General features: G+C 42.4%; 3 protein-coding genes across 3 annotated transcripts; 1 reads left to right on the forward strand and 2 right to left on the reverse strand.

Annotated features, from left to right (window-relative positions):
- Window positions 1-3711: 3711 nt before the first annotated feature.
- On the reverse strand, window positions 3712-4239 carry LOC113008649 (histone H3). The gene has a single exon (XM_026146215.1). It carries the CDS (start codon window positions 4170-4172, stop codon window positions 3762-3764), a length of 411 nt encoding a protein of 136 aa, XP_026002000.1. The 5' UTR covers window positions 4173-4239; the 3' UTR covers window positions 3712-3761.
- A 216-nt stretch (window positions 4240-4455) lies between these two features.
- Window positions 4456-4951, forward strand: LOC113008650 (histone H2A-like). Its single transcript, XM_026146216.1, has one exon. It carries the CDS (start codon window positions 4516-4518, stop codon window positions 4900-4902), a length of 387 nt encoding a protein of 128 aa, XP_026002001.1. The 5' UTR covers window positions 4456-4515; the 3' UTR covers window positions 4903-4951.
- A 3768-nt stretch (window positions 4952-8719) lies between these two features.
- Window positions 8720-9214, reverse strand: LOC113008651 (histone H2A-like). The gene has a single exon (XM_026146217.1). It carries the CDS (start codon window positions 9153-9155, stop codon window positions 8769-8771), a length of 387 nt encoding a protein of 128 aa, XP_026002002.1. The 5' UTR covers window positions 9156-9214; the 3' UTR covers window positions 8720-8768.
- Window positions 9215-14849: the final 5635 nt, after the last annotated feature.

The raw sequence follows: 14849 nt of genomic DNA on the forward strand, positions 1-14849 counted from the left end.
CATCTGCTTTAGGGTACGTGTTTGAGAATTATACCACGGAGTCAGGTACTTCTGATTAGAGACCTTAGTTTTCACAGGAGCTACAGTATCCAGAGTCGTACGTAGTGAGGAGGTGAAATTATTAACAAGATAATCGACCTCTGTTGGGGTAGTGTTCAGATAGCTGCTCTGCTCTATGTTGGTACAGGGCATTGAAGATGATAACAGTGGGTGGATTATATTCTTAAACTTAGTTACAGCGCTTTCAGAAAGACATCTACTTTGATAAAGTCTACTCTCCACCGCTGTGTAATCAATTATTGTAAATGTAAATGTTATCAGGAAATGATCAGACAGGAGAGGGTTTTCAGGAAACACTGTTAAATGTTCAGTTTCTATGCCATATGTTAAAACAAGATCTAGAGTGTGATTTAAAGTGGTGGGTGGGTTCTTTTACATTTTGAGAGAAACCAATTGAGTCTAATAACAGATTAAATGCCATGTTGAGGCTGTCATTTTTAGCATCTACATGGATGTTAAAATCACCCACAATAATTATTTTATCTGAGCTCAGAACTAAATTAGATATAAAGTCTGAGAAATCAGACAGAAACTCTGTGTAAGGCCCAGGTGGACGATAGATGATAACAAGTAAGACTGGTTTCTGAGTTTTACAGCTGGGGTGGACGAGGCTAAGCATCAGGCTTTCAAATGAATTAAAAGTCTGTCTTGGTCTTTCATTAATTGATAGGCTGGTGTGAAAAATTGCTGCCACACCGCCCCCTCGGCTTGTGCTTCGAGATTTCTGGTAGTTAGAATGACTCGGGGGTGTTGATTCATTTAAACTAACATAATCATCCTGCTGCAACCAGGTTTCTGTAAGGTAGAGTAAATCAATTTGTTGATCAATTATTAAGTCATGTACTAACAGAGACTTGGAGGAGAGAGACCTAATATTTAATAATCCACATTTCACTGTTTTACTCTTTGGTTAACTTTTAACAACTTAAAATTGTTTATGTTTAAGTTGTTTGTTGCTGGTTTTTAGTTTGTTTTTTGTCTGTTTGGGAGCCGACACAGTCTCTATGGAGATGGTTTTTTTTTTTTTTGGGGGGGGGGGGGGGGGGGTAGCAGGAGGAGAGAAGCTGCAGAGGGGCGTGTAAGACTGCAACTCTGCTTCCTGGTCCCAACTCTGGATAGTCATATTTTGGGGGGTTTAATAAATTTGTCCATATTTCTAGAAATGAGAGCTGCTCCATCCAAAGTGGGATGGATGCCGTCTCTCCTAACAAGACCAGGTTTCCTCCAGAAGGTTTGCCAATTATCTATGAAGCCCACATCGTTTCTGGGACACCACTCAGACAGCCAGCAATTTAAGGAGAACATGCGGCTAAACATGTCACTCCTGGTCTGATTGGGGAGGGGACCAGAGAAAACGACAGAGTCCGACATTGTTTTGGCAAAGTTGCACACCGATTCAATATTGATTTTAGTGACCTCCGATTGGCGTAACCGGGTGTCATTACTGCCGACGTGAATTATGATCTTACTGAATTTACGTAAGATCACATGTATGTATATGTATATATATGTATGTATATGTGTATATATGTATATGTGTATGTATGTATGTATATATATATATATATATATATATATATATATATATATATACAACAACTGAGATAATTCATCCACAATACGAGGTCAGTCATTCATATACTGCTGCATGGGCTGGGCTGTAGTTACATCATAAGGGTTTAAAAATTGAGCTTTAAAATGATTGGCAGTAATAAAAGCCGAGGAAGGCCAACAGTGATCACTGACTGTTTTTAGGAGCTTTTTGAGATTAAATAGAAGAAAATACATAACATTAAACATGTTAACAACACAAAAGCCATATTGAACACAGACTACTTTAGGCCCGGAAGCAGGATTCGTCACGTCATCACTTAAAGACTGGCTACCTTTCTAATGTGAAGTTGTTGTCCCTTTCTCAGTCTTCTTGGCCTGCATGTTGGGCAGCACACCACCCTGAGCGATCGTCACTCAGCCCAGCAGCTTGTTCAGCTCTTCATCGTTGCGGACGGCCAGCTGCAGGTGGCGGGGGACGATTCTGGCAAGAGCATAGATTTGGTTTTGGCATTGGTGGGGGACGGATGATTCAACCACCGAACACTGCCCTGCTTTTGTCTTTGCTTCTTGATAAAAAGAGGAGAAATATACTTGCCTACATATGCTGTTCTACATGCTTTTAAACCATTTAAAAGTACAATTCATAGTTTTATATGTGAATTATATAATGTCAAATTACTATTAAACAAATGACTAAGAATTATAGACTTTAGTTTACTTCAGCCATATTCCATCATAGTAAATCAGGTATCATACAAAATAAAATTAGCTTCAAATACAGTGATGACAATAAAAGAATATGACTTTAAGGACTTAACAACATTACTTCAGTTATAATACACCAACATCTCTTATACATTAGCACTAAGGGAACACTGAATGACCTGGTGGTTTTTGTCCATAAAACTACTCATCTAAGATTACCACAAAGTAAAAGATCTCTCAGCAACATTGTGCAACATTTTATGCACACTATTGCCCCTATCAAATAAGTGAGCTGGGATTTTTTTTATTCTAAACATGAACTCCTGTTACAGCAACAGACATGGACTACTGGTGCCCCACACAACAACTCAATGTCCACTATGTGAAGGAGCCAAACACATGCCTGCTCCTCTCGTTAACTGAGATAAACTGCTGGCATATTGGTTTTATATACTGTCCAGTCTCTCCTGGTGAACATGGCCTACAGTAGCATTGTTTAATCTCATTTGAGTCATTGTTGATCTCGTTTTTAGTCTTGTGAGAGCACTGAAGCTTCTTTCAGCCTCAGCCGAGGATACTGGGATGACTAAAAGCAGCCTGACAATTGTCACGATAATAAATACTAGTTAATCTATAGCACCAAATCATCAGTCAGTCACCCGTGACCTCGCCTCTTCACCTCAGTCCGAGCTACAACATGGCAGAGCTGCCTCTGTCACCTAATAAATAACAGGGAGACATTCCAAATACATGCAGTCACACATGTGCTTCAAAAACAGTAATGAACCACCAAGTCATCCTCCAATTTCACCTGTGATCTTGTATCACCATTACTCTCTGTTGGTTCTTCTATCACCTGACAAATAGGACATACATGACAATAAGAATAAAATGGGTAGCTGCTTCAGTGTTTCTGTCACTTTGTGTAGATCTTGACTCATCAGTAATGTTTGTAGGGTGAGTGCATTTTTAAAACAGTTTGTGCAAACTGCACTACAAGGTGGAATATTTGTAGAAGCATGACGACCTCATGATATTTTGTCTCAAAAATTAACCCTATGACTATGTCAGTACCATTAGGATGAAATTGTGTCACCAACATTTTAACATTAGACATAAATTTAACAGCCTCTGTACACTAATGTTAACATGTTAGGCTTACTGGCATGTCCATAGTATTTATAAAAAATAAAAATAAAAAGTAAATAAGTAAAGGAGGGAGACATTTAAGGATAGAACAATTCATGCTAAAAATTAATGAAGCATTTTTGTAACTGAAGTCAGTGATTTCCACGTTCATGCCGACTGTAGTTTCTGGTATAGAAAGAGCATGAAGATTAAAGTGTGACTATAATATTGATGTAATAGTAAGAAAGGAGCGAGCTCTTGGTGGGAGGGAGGTGGCTCTGAAAAGAGCCGTTGTTTGTAGGTGAGCGAGTAGCTTAAGCTCTCTCTCCGCGGATGCGGCGAGCCAGCTGGATGTCTTTGGGCATGATGGTGACCCGCTTGGCGTGGATGGCGCACAGGTTTGTGTCCTCGAAGAGACCGACCAGGTAAGCCTCACTGGCCTCTTGCAGAGCCATAACGGCAGAGCTCTGGAAGCGCAGGTCGGTCTTGAAGTCCTGAGCGATCTCGCGGACCAGGCGCTGGAAGGGCAGCTTGCGGATGAGCAGCTCGGTGGATTTCTGGTAACGGCGGATCTCGCGCAGAGCCACGGTACCGGGCCTGTAACGGTGAGGCTTCTTGACGCCTCCGGTGGCCGGGGCGCTCTTACGGGCAGCCTTAGTGGCGAGCTGCTTCCTGGGGGCTTTGCCGCCAGTAGACTTGCGAGCGGTCTGCTTGGTTCTTGCCATTGTTTCTCACTTTTCTTTTCCTGTGTTAAGGGCAGATTTTGTAGCAAACAGAGGAGACTCGCTGCTCTTAAACTGTGTGTGTCTGTGACGCGGTGCCTCCCCGGCTCATGATTGGTGAGGGGCTCCACGTGGTGCTCAGCACCGTTCAGAGGAGCACCGCCCCGCCTCGGTGTGTGCTTCTCATTGGAGAAAAGTGCATTGTAATTGCGCGCTGCCGCAAGCCTCTCTGCGATTGGTGCGTGACGAAGCTGCGCGCGCTCTGCGGAAATATAAGCGAGGCTTTGAGCCGATCAGGCCACATTTCTTTTGAGTGTTGATACTACGAAGAGAAGAACCTGTCAAAATGAGTGGGCGCGGAAAGACTGGAGGCAAAGCCAGAGCTAAGGCCAAGACTCGCTCATCCCGTGCCGGGCTTCAGTTCCCCGTGGGTCGTGTCCACAGACTGCTGCGCAAAGGCAACTATGCGGAGCGTGTGGGAGCTGGCGCCCCCGTTTACCTGGCAGCTGTGCTCGAGTACCTGACCGCTGAGATCTTGGAGCTGGCTGGCAACGCGGCCCGCGACAACAAGAAGACTCGTATCATCCCACGTCACCTGCAGCTGGCTGTGCGCAACGACGAGGAGCTCAACAAACTCCTGGGGGGAGTCACCATCGCTCAAGGTGGTGTGCTGCCCAACATCCAGGCTGTGCTGCTGCCCAAGAAGACCGAGAAGCCCGCCAAGGCCAAGTAAATGCAAAGCGTTCGGCTTCACCAAAAAAACGGCTCTTTTAAGAGCCACACACTCCTATCTGAGCAAACCTCCTTCTTGCTGTTACTGTCTGTAACTGGGATATGTAGATTATGCATCTTGATTTATTTTGAAATGTACGTTCATTCATATCACCTTACATGGTCAGGGACTGAAATCCACCTTCAAAATATACTATCATGAGTGCTTAAGCAGTGTTTGTTTTATTCACAAGAATAGAGGGTCTTAGTATAAAGTCAAAATAAAAAAAAGTCAAAAGCTCTCAGTCTCTCCTGCTGTGTGGTTAAGGCTCATGCCTTGTTCAACCTCATTTACATTAGGGATCAGCTGTTAAGCGCTGCTGCAGGGTGCAGCTGGGCTACCGGCAGACAGACCCTACATCCCCAGTGAGGGAAGGAAACGGGTGATGTCTCCCGAGGACACCTCGGATAAAGTACAAGAGATACAATCAGTGCTTTGTCAGTGTTTACTCAGCAGTCAAGGACAGCAATATTTGCATAGTATTTTTACTGACATGTAGTGCACATATGTTTTGGGCAAAAACATTTTTGAATATTAAAATATGAACATTTGTAACAAAAAATTGACAAATTAGCCAGTTCCAATGTAAAACTTTATCTGCCTATTTAAAAAAAGAAGATAATCTTCTCACAAACTGGTGTTTGATTTTGAAACAGGAAAAAAGTGGGGAAACAACTGAAAAGACTAACATTTGAATAAAACCTGAAAGCAAGTAAATACTTTCTATGCTGCCTTATGGTAAACTTTGGTAATATTGATAAAGAACAACACTGGCTGACGATGAAATACAGTCAGCTGGCATGGTGACACTGCCAGTATTAACCTGCAGGGCTGGACTGGGACAGAAAATCGGGCATTTTGACTACAGACCGGCCCACCAGGTATTAAAGCCATAAAGTCTTTGAATGAAAACAAACGCTGTTGTGACAGTGATGTACACTGTCTTGTTGGTATATGTATGATTTCTATACATTTGACATCAGATAAAAACTTTGGTTGTAAGATTTAGATAATTATTTAATAAAAGAGAGATATTTTAAATGAGAATAAGAAAGAAAAGTATTTCTTTGTGCCCCCCCTCTCCCTGTTAATTCCCTACCTGGCCCCCTGGCATAACTTTGCTAGATCCGCACCTGCACAGTTACCAGCGGTCAGCTACCTAAAAAAGGATCCTGGTGTTATTTGTCTCTCAGAAACAGCTCATAACTTCCCTTCAACTCATTCATGTCACCTAAAAGGTAAACCTGTTTCTCCATCACAGCTCTGATGATTCAGTAAGGACATCTCCTGGTTTCATCTTCATGTTTCCCTCTCACCACATATCCAAACCGACATCATGACCAGCAGCTTTACAGCTGTGGCTCCAGCAAACATCAGCTGATACTGGAAATTAATATTAAATAAATTCTAACAACAGCTGATCAAGCTTAAACGTGCTGCTGTTGTTTAGCGCGACATCTGCTGGTTTCCTCTTTCTGGCACAAAGTGGGCGATAAACAAACAAGAGAGAAAAGCTGATCAGCTCATCATTGATCAGTTTCATGATTGAAGTAGCAACAGAAGAGGGAGGGGGAGATGAGAGAAGAGGCAGCTGTGCAGCGTAAACACACAGAATAAATCCAGCTTTGTCTTTTTCCATTCTAGCTAAAGTTCGGGACAAACTGCGTCTCTTCTCAGCTCAATACCAAACGCATAATATTTTCTCTGAATGAGGGACCATTCCATTTTTAAGGAGCCGTTGGCAACTCTACTAACTAACTAACCTTATGAATAAAATAAAGTTCACTATCAGTAACATCATAGCAACTGAACAGCTGTACAGAAACTCCGTCATGCTAGCTCGGGCAGTACGAGTTATTGCAACTGACGGTAAAAAGTCAGCACAACGAAAATAAACTCCACCTAAACTTAGTTTATATCTGACCCAGATAGACTGCAGGTCATAACTTCTTACCTGAAGTTCAGTTCACCTGACACTCGGACTGGCGGCTGCCTCGGGTCTCTCCTCCTGCCTCCCCTTCCCTCATCCACCTGCTGGCCTCTGTGGAAGCTCCGCCATAGCCACCACCAAACAACTGAGTTATTTTTACACATCGACCTGCATCTGGCCAATCCACCACCTCTCATTGTTCATGCCCTTAATAAAATAAAATAAAAAAACAAGTCACCGGGCATATGCCCGGTATGCCCGATGGCCAGTCCAGCTATGTTAACCTGAAACCAAATCTGCAGCTCCATACAGCAATGTTACGACTTAGATTACATCTTATAACGCATAACTCTTATGTTAGCTGCCCTCAGCAGCATACTGTCTGAAATATTCGACGGCTGCAATAATTCTTTAAGTGTTAATTTTTCCTTGGTATTCTAATTTCACCGAAGTTTACTAAACTCAACAAACTTAATATTACTTACCGGGACATTTATTCTGTCCTCATTTTCTTTCACCGAAAAATTGTTTCCTGCAGTGCCGTCTTTCCTGCTTGGCTCTCCTACCTTTGCTAACGTGATGCACATAGCGCAGAAGCAGATGCTGCATTCACTTACACTCGGATATCTGAGCTTCACCGTGAAAACATAATCTGACATTTGATATTTGATTGAATTGTATTGTTTTGCCTTTGGGGTGGCACCTGGGGTGGCCAGTCTGGTTGGGGGGGGGGGTGGCCTGTGCCCCCCCAGGCCACCCCGCTGGACACGCCATTGAGAGGGGGGGCACAAAGAAATACTTTTCTTTCTTATTCTCATTTAAAATATCTCTCTTTTATTAAATAATTATCTAAATCTTACAACCAAAGTTTTTATCTGATGTCAAATGTATAGAAATCATACATATACCAACAAGACAGTGTACATCACTGTCACAACAGCGTTTGTTTTCATTCAAAGACTTTATGGCTTTAATACCTGGTGGGCCGGTCTGTAGTCAAAATGCCCGATTTTCTGTCCCAGTCCAGCCCTGCAGGTTAATACTGGCAGTGTCACCATGCCAGCTGACTGTATTTCATCGTCAGCCAGTGTTGTTCTTTATCAATATTACCAAAGTTTACCATAAGGCAGCATAGAAAGTATTTACTTGCTTTCAGGTTTTATTCAAATGTTAGTCTTTTCAGTTGTTTCCCCACTTTTTTCCTGTTTCAAAATCAAACACCAGTTTGTGAGAAGATTATCTTCTTTTTTTAAATAGGCAGATAAAGTTTTACATTGGAACTGGCTAATTTGTCAATTTTTTGTTACAAATGTTCATATTTTAATATTCAAAAATGTTTTTGCCCAAAACATATGTGCACTACATGTCAGTAAAAATACTATGCAAATATTGCTGTCCTTGACTGCTGAGTAAACACTGACAAAGCACTGATTGTATCTCTTGTACTTTATCCGAGGTGTCCTCGGGAGACATCACCCGTTTCCTTCCCTCACTGGGGATGTAGGGTCTGTCTGCCGGTAGCCCAGCTGCACCCTGCAGCAGCGCTTAACAGCTGATCCCTAATGTAAATGAGGTTGAACAAGGCATGAGCCTTAACCACACAGCAGGAGAGACTGAGAGCTTTTGACTTTTTTTTATTTTGACTTTATACTAAGACCCTCTATTCTTGTGAATAAAACAAACACTGCTTAAGCACTCATGATAGTATATTTTGAAGGTGGATTTCAGTCCCTGACCATGTAAGGTGATATGAATGAACGTACATTTCAAAATAAATCAAGATGCATAATCTACATATCCCAGTTACAGACAGTAACAGCAAGAAGGAGGTTTGCTCAGATAGGAGTGTGTGGCTCTTAAAAGAGCCGTTTTTTTGGTGAAGCCGAACGCTTTGCATTTACTTGGCCTTGGCGGGCTTCTCGGTCTTCTTGGGCAGCAGCACAGCCTGGATGTTGGGCAGCACACCACCTTGAGCGATGGTGACTCCCCCCAGGAGTTTGTTGAGCTCCTCGTCGTTGCGCACAGCCAGCTGCAGGTGACGTGGGATGATACGAGTCTTCTTGTTGTCGCGGGCCGCGTTGCCAGCCAGCTCCAAGATCTCAGCGGTCAGGTACTCGAGCACAGCTGCCAGGTAAACGGGGGCGCCAGCTCCCACACGCTCCGCATAGTTGCCTTTGCGCAGCAGTCTGTGGACACGACCCACGGGGAACTGAAGCCCGGCACGGGATGAGCGAGTCTTGGCCTTAGCTCTGGCTTTGCCTCCAGTCTTTCCGCGCCCACTCATTTTGACAGGTTCTTCTCTTCGTAGTATCAACACTCAAAAGAAATGTGGCCTGATCGGCTCAAAGCCTCGCTTATATTTCCGCAGAGCGCGCGCAGCTTCGTCACGCACCAATCGCAGAGAGGCTTGCGGCAGCGCGCAATTACAATGCACTTTTCTCCAATGAGAAGCACACACCGAGGCGGGGCGGTGCTCCTCTGAACGGTGCTGAGCACCACGTGGAGCCCCTCACCAATCATGAGCCGGGGAGGCACCGCGTCACAGACACACACAGTTTAAGAGCAGCGAGTCTCCTCTGTTTGCTACAAAATCTGCCCTTAACACAGGAAAAGAAAAGTGAGAAACAATGGCAAGAACCAAGCAGACCGCTCGCAAGTCTACTGGCGGCAAAGCCCCCAGGAAGCAGCTCGCCACTAAGGCTGCCCGTAAGAGCGCCCCGGCCACCGGAGGCGTCAAGAAGCCTCACCGTTACAGGCCCGGTACCGTGGCTCTGCGCGAGATCCGCCGTTACCAGAAATCCACCGAGCTGCTCATCCGCAAGCTGCCCTTCCAGCGCCTGGTCCGCGAGATCGCTCAGGACTTCAAGACCGACCTGCGCTTCCAGAGCTCTGCCGTTATGGCTCTGCAAGAGGCCAGTGAGGCTTACCTGGTCGGTCTCTTCGAGGACACAAACCTGTGCGCCATCCACGCCAAGCGGGTCACCATCATGCCCAAAGACATCCAGCTGGCTCGCCGCATCCGCGGAGAGAGAGCTTAAGCTACTCGCTCACCTACAAACAACGGCTCTTTTCAGAGCCACCTCCCTCCCACCAAGAGCTCGCTCCTTTCTTACTATTACATCAATATTATAGTCACACTTTAATCTTCATGCTCTTTCTATACCAGAAACTACAGTCGGCATGAACGTGGAAATCACTGACTTCAGTTACAAAAATGCTTCATTAATTTTTAGCATGAATTGTTCTATCCTTAAATGTCTCCCTCCTTTACTTATTTACTTTTTATTTTTATTTTTTATAAATACTATGGACATGCCAGTAAGCCTAACATGTTAACATTAGTGTACAGAGGCTGTTAAATTTATGTCTAATGTTAAAATGTTGGTGACACAATTTCATCCTAATGGTACTGACATAGTCATAGGGTTAATTTTTGAGACAAAATATCATGAGGTCGTCATGCTTCTACAAATATTCCACCTTGTAGTGCAGTTTGCACAAACTGTTTTAAAAATGCACTCACCCTACAAACATTACTGATGAGTCAAGATCTACACAAAGTGACAGAAACACTGAAGCAGCTACCCATTTTATTCTTATTGTCATGTATGTCCTATTTGTCAGGTGATAGAAGAACCAACAGAGAGTAATGGTGATACAAGATCACAGGTGAAATTGGAGGATGACTTGGTGGTTCATTACTGTTTTTGAAGCACATGTGTGACTGCATGTATTTGGAATGTCTCCCTGTTATTTATTAGGTGACAGAGGCAGCTCTGCCATGTTGTAGCTCGGACTGAGGTGAAGAGGCGAGGTCACGGGTGACTGACTGATGATTTGGTGCTATAGATTAACTAGTATTTATTATCGTGACAATTGTCAGGCTGCTTTTAGTCATCCCAGTATCCTCGGCTGAGGCTGAAAGAAGCTTCAGTGCTCTCACAAGACTAAAAACGAGATCAACAATGACTCAAATGAGATTAAACAATGCTACTGTAGGCCATGTTCACCAGGAGAGACTGGACAGTATATAAAACCAATATGCCAGCAGTTTATCTCAGTTAACGAGAGGAGCAGGCATGTGTTTGGCTCCTTCACATAGTGGACATTGAGTTGTTGTGTGGGGCACCAGTAGTCCATGTCTGTTGCTGTAACAGGAGTTCATGTTTAGAATAAAAAAAATCCCAGCTCACTTATTTGATAGGGGCAATAGTGTGCATAAAATGTTGCACAATGTTGCTGAGAGATCTTTTACTTTGTGGTAATCTTAGATGAGTAGTTTTATGGACAAAAACCACCAGGTCATTCAGTGTTCCCTTAGTGCTAATGTATAAGAGATGTTGGTGTATTATAACTGAAGTAATGTTGTTAAGTCCTTAAAGTCATATTCTTTTATTGTCATCACTGTATTTGAAGCTAATTTTATTTTGTATGATACCTGATTTACTATGATGGAATATGGCTGAAGTAAACTAAAGTCTATAATTCTTAGTCATTTGTTTAATAGTAATTTGACATTATATAATTCACATATAAAACTATGAATTGTACTTTTAAATGGTTTAAAAGCATGTAGAACAGCATATGTAGGCAAGTATATTTCTCCTCTTTTTATCAAGAAGCAAAGACAAAAGCAGGGCAGTGTTCGGTGGTTGAATCATCCGTCCCCCACCAATGCCAAAACCAAATCTATGCTCTTGCCAGAATCGTCCCCCGCCACCTGCAGCTGGCCGTCCGCAACGATGAAGAGCTGAACAAGCTGCTGGGCTGAGTGACGATCGCTCAGGGTGGTGTGCTGCCCAACATGCAGGCCAAGAAGACTGAGAAAGGGACAACAACTTCACATTAGAAAGGTAGCCAGTCTTTAAGTGATGACGTGACGAATCCTGCTTCCGGGCCTAAAGTAGTCTGTGTTCAATATGGCTTTTGTGTTGTTAACATGTTTAATGTTATGTATTTTCTTCTATTTAATCTCAAAAAGCTCCTAAAAACAGTCAGTGATCACTGTTGGCCTTCCTCGGCTTTTATTACTGCCAATCATTTTAAAGCTCAATTTTTAAACCCTTATGATGTAACTACAGCCCAGCCCATGCAGCAGTATATGAATGACTGACCTCGTATTGTGGATGAATTATCTCAGTTGTTGTATATATATATATATATATATATATATATATATATATATATATACATACATACATACACATATACATATATACACATATACATACATATATATACATATACATACATGTGATCTTACGTAAATTCAGTAAGATCATAATTCACGTCGGCAGTAATGACACCCGGTTACGCCAATCGGAGGTCACTAAAATCAATATTGAATCGGTGTGCAACTTTGCCAAAACAATGTCGGACTCTGTCGTTTTCTCTGGTCCCCTCCCCAATCAGACCAGGAGTGACATGTTTAGCCGCATGTTCTCCTTAAATTGCTGGCTGTCTGAGTGGTGTCCCAGAAACGATGTGGGCTTCATAGATAATTGGCAAACCTTCTGGAGGAAACCTGGTCTTGTTAGGAGAGACGGCATCCATCCCACTTTGGATGGAGCAGCTCTCATTTCTAGAAATATGGACAAATTTATTAAACCCCCCAAAATATGACTATCCAGAGTTGGGACCAGGAAGCAGAGTTGCAGTCTTACACGCCCCTCTGCAGCTTCTCTCCTCCTGCTACCCCCCCCCCCCCCCCCCCCCAAAAAAAAAAAAAACCATCTCCATAGAGACTGTGTCGGCTCCCAAACAGACAAAAAACAAACTAAAAACCAGCAACAAACAACTTAAACATAAACAATTTTAAGTTGTTAAAAGTTAACCAAAGAGTAAAACAGTGAAATGTGGATTATTAAATATTAGGTCTCTCTCCTCCAAGTCTCTGTTAGTACATGACTTAATAATTGATCAACAAATTGATTTACTCTACCTTACAGAAACCTGGTTGCAGCAGGATGATTATGTTAGTTTAAATGAATCAACACCCCCGAGTCATTCTAACTACCAGAAATCTCGAAGCACAAGCCGAGGGGGCGGTGTGGCAGCAATTTTTCACACCAGCCTATCAATTAATGAAAGACCAAGACAGACTTTTAATTCATTTGAAAGCCTGATGCTTAGCCTCGTCCACCCCAGCTGTAAAACTCAGAAACCAGTCTTACTTGTTATCATCTATCGTCCACCTGGGCCTTACACAGAGTTTCTGTCTGATTTCTCAGACTTTATATCTAATTTAGTTCTGAGCTCAGATAAAATAATTATTGTGGGTGATTTTAACATCCATGTAGATGCTAAAAATGACAGCCTCAACATGGCATTTAATCTGTTATTAGACTCAATTGGTTTCTCTCAAAATGTAAAAGAACCCACCCACCACTTTAAATCACACTCTAGATCTTGTTTTAACATATGGCATAGAAACTGAACATTTAACAGTGTTTCCTGAAAACCCTCTCCTGTCTGATCATTTCCTGATAACATTTACATTTACAATAATTGATTACACAGCGGTGGAGAGTAGACTTTATCAAAGTAGATGTCTTTCTGAAAGCGCTGTAACTAAGTTTAAGAATATAATCCACCCACTGTTATCATCTTCAATGCCCTGTACCAACATAGAGCAGAGCAGCTATCTGAACACTACCCCAACAGAGGTCGATTATCTTGTTAATAATTTCACCTCCTCACTACGTACGACTCTGGATACTGTAGCTCCTGTGAAAACTAAGGTCTCTAATCAGAAGTACCTGACTCCGTGGTATAATTCTCAAACACGTACCCTAAAGCAGATGACTCGTAATCTGGAGAGGAAATGGCGTGTCACAAATTTAGAGGATCATCATTTAGCCTGGAGAAATAGTTTGCTGCTTTATAAGAAAGCCCTCCGCAAAGCCAGAACATCTTACTATTCATCACTGATTGAAGAAAATAAGAACAACCCCAGATTTCTCTTCAGCACTGTAGCCAGGCTGACAAAAAGTCAGAGCTCTTTTGAGCCAACAATCCCTTTAACGTTAACTAGTAATGACTTCATGAACTTCTTCACAAATAAAATCTTTATCATTAGAGAAAAAATTACCAGTAATCATCCCACAGATGTAATATTATCTACAGCTACTCTTAGTACCATTGATGTTAAGTTAGACTCTTTTTCTCTAATTGATCTTTCTGAGTTAACTTCAATAATTACTTCCTCCAAACCATCAACGTGTCTTTTAGACCCCATTCCTACAAAACTGCTCAAAGAAGTCCTGCCATTAATTAATTCTTCGATCTTAAATATAATCAACCTATCTCTAATGATCGGCTATGTACCACAGGCCTTCAAGCTAGCTGTAGTTAAACCTTTACTCAAAAAGCCATCTCTAGACCCAGCAGTCTTAGCTAATTATAGGCCAATCTCCAACCTTCCTTTCATATCAAAAATCCTTGAAAGAGTAGTTGTCAAACAGCTAACAGATCATCTGCAGAGGAATCGTTTATTTGAAGAGTTTCAGTCAGGTTTCAGAGCTCATCACAGCACAGAAACAGCTTTAGTGAAGGTTACAAATGATCTTCTTATGGCCTCTGACAGTGGACTCATCTCTGTGCTTGTCCTGCTAGACCTTAGTGCAGCATTCGATACTGTCGACCATAATATCCTATTAGAGCGATTAGAACATGCTGTAGGTATTACAGGTACTGCACTGCAGTGGTTTGTATCATATCTATCTAATAGACTCCAATTTGTTCATGTAAATGGAGAGTCCTCTTCACACACTGAGGTTAATTATGGAGTTCCACAGGGTTCAGTGCTAGGACCAATTCTGTTTACATTATACATGCTTCCCTTAGGCAGCATCATTAGAAGACATAGCATACATTTTCACTGCTATGCAGATGACACCCAGCTCTATCTGTCCATGAAGCCAGATAACGCACACCAATTAGTTAAACTGCAGGAATGTCTTACAGACATAAAGACCTG

The sequence above is a fragment of the Astatotilapia calliptera genome, chromosome 17, assembly GCF_900246225.1.
Source record: "Astatotilapia calliptera chromosome 17, fAstCal1.2, whole genome shotgun sequence".
Taxonomy (NCBI): Eukaryota; Metazoa; Chordata; class Actinopteri; order Cichliformes; family Cichlidae; genus Astatotilapia; species Astatotilapia calliptera.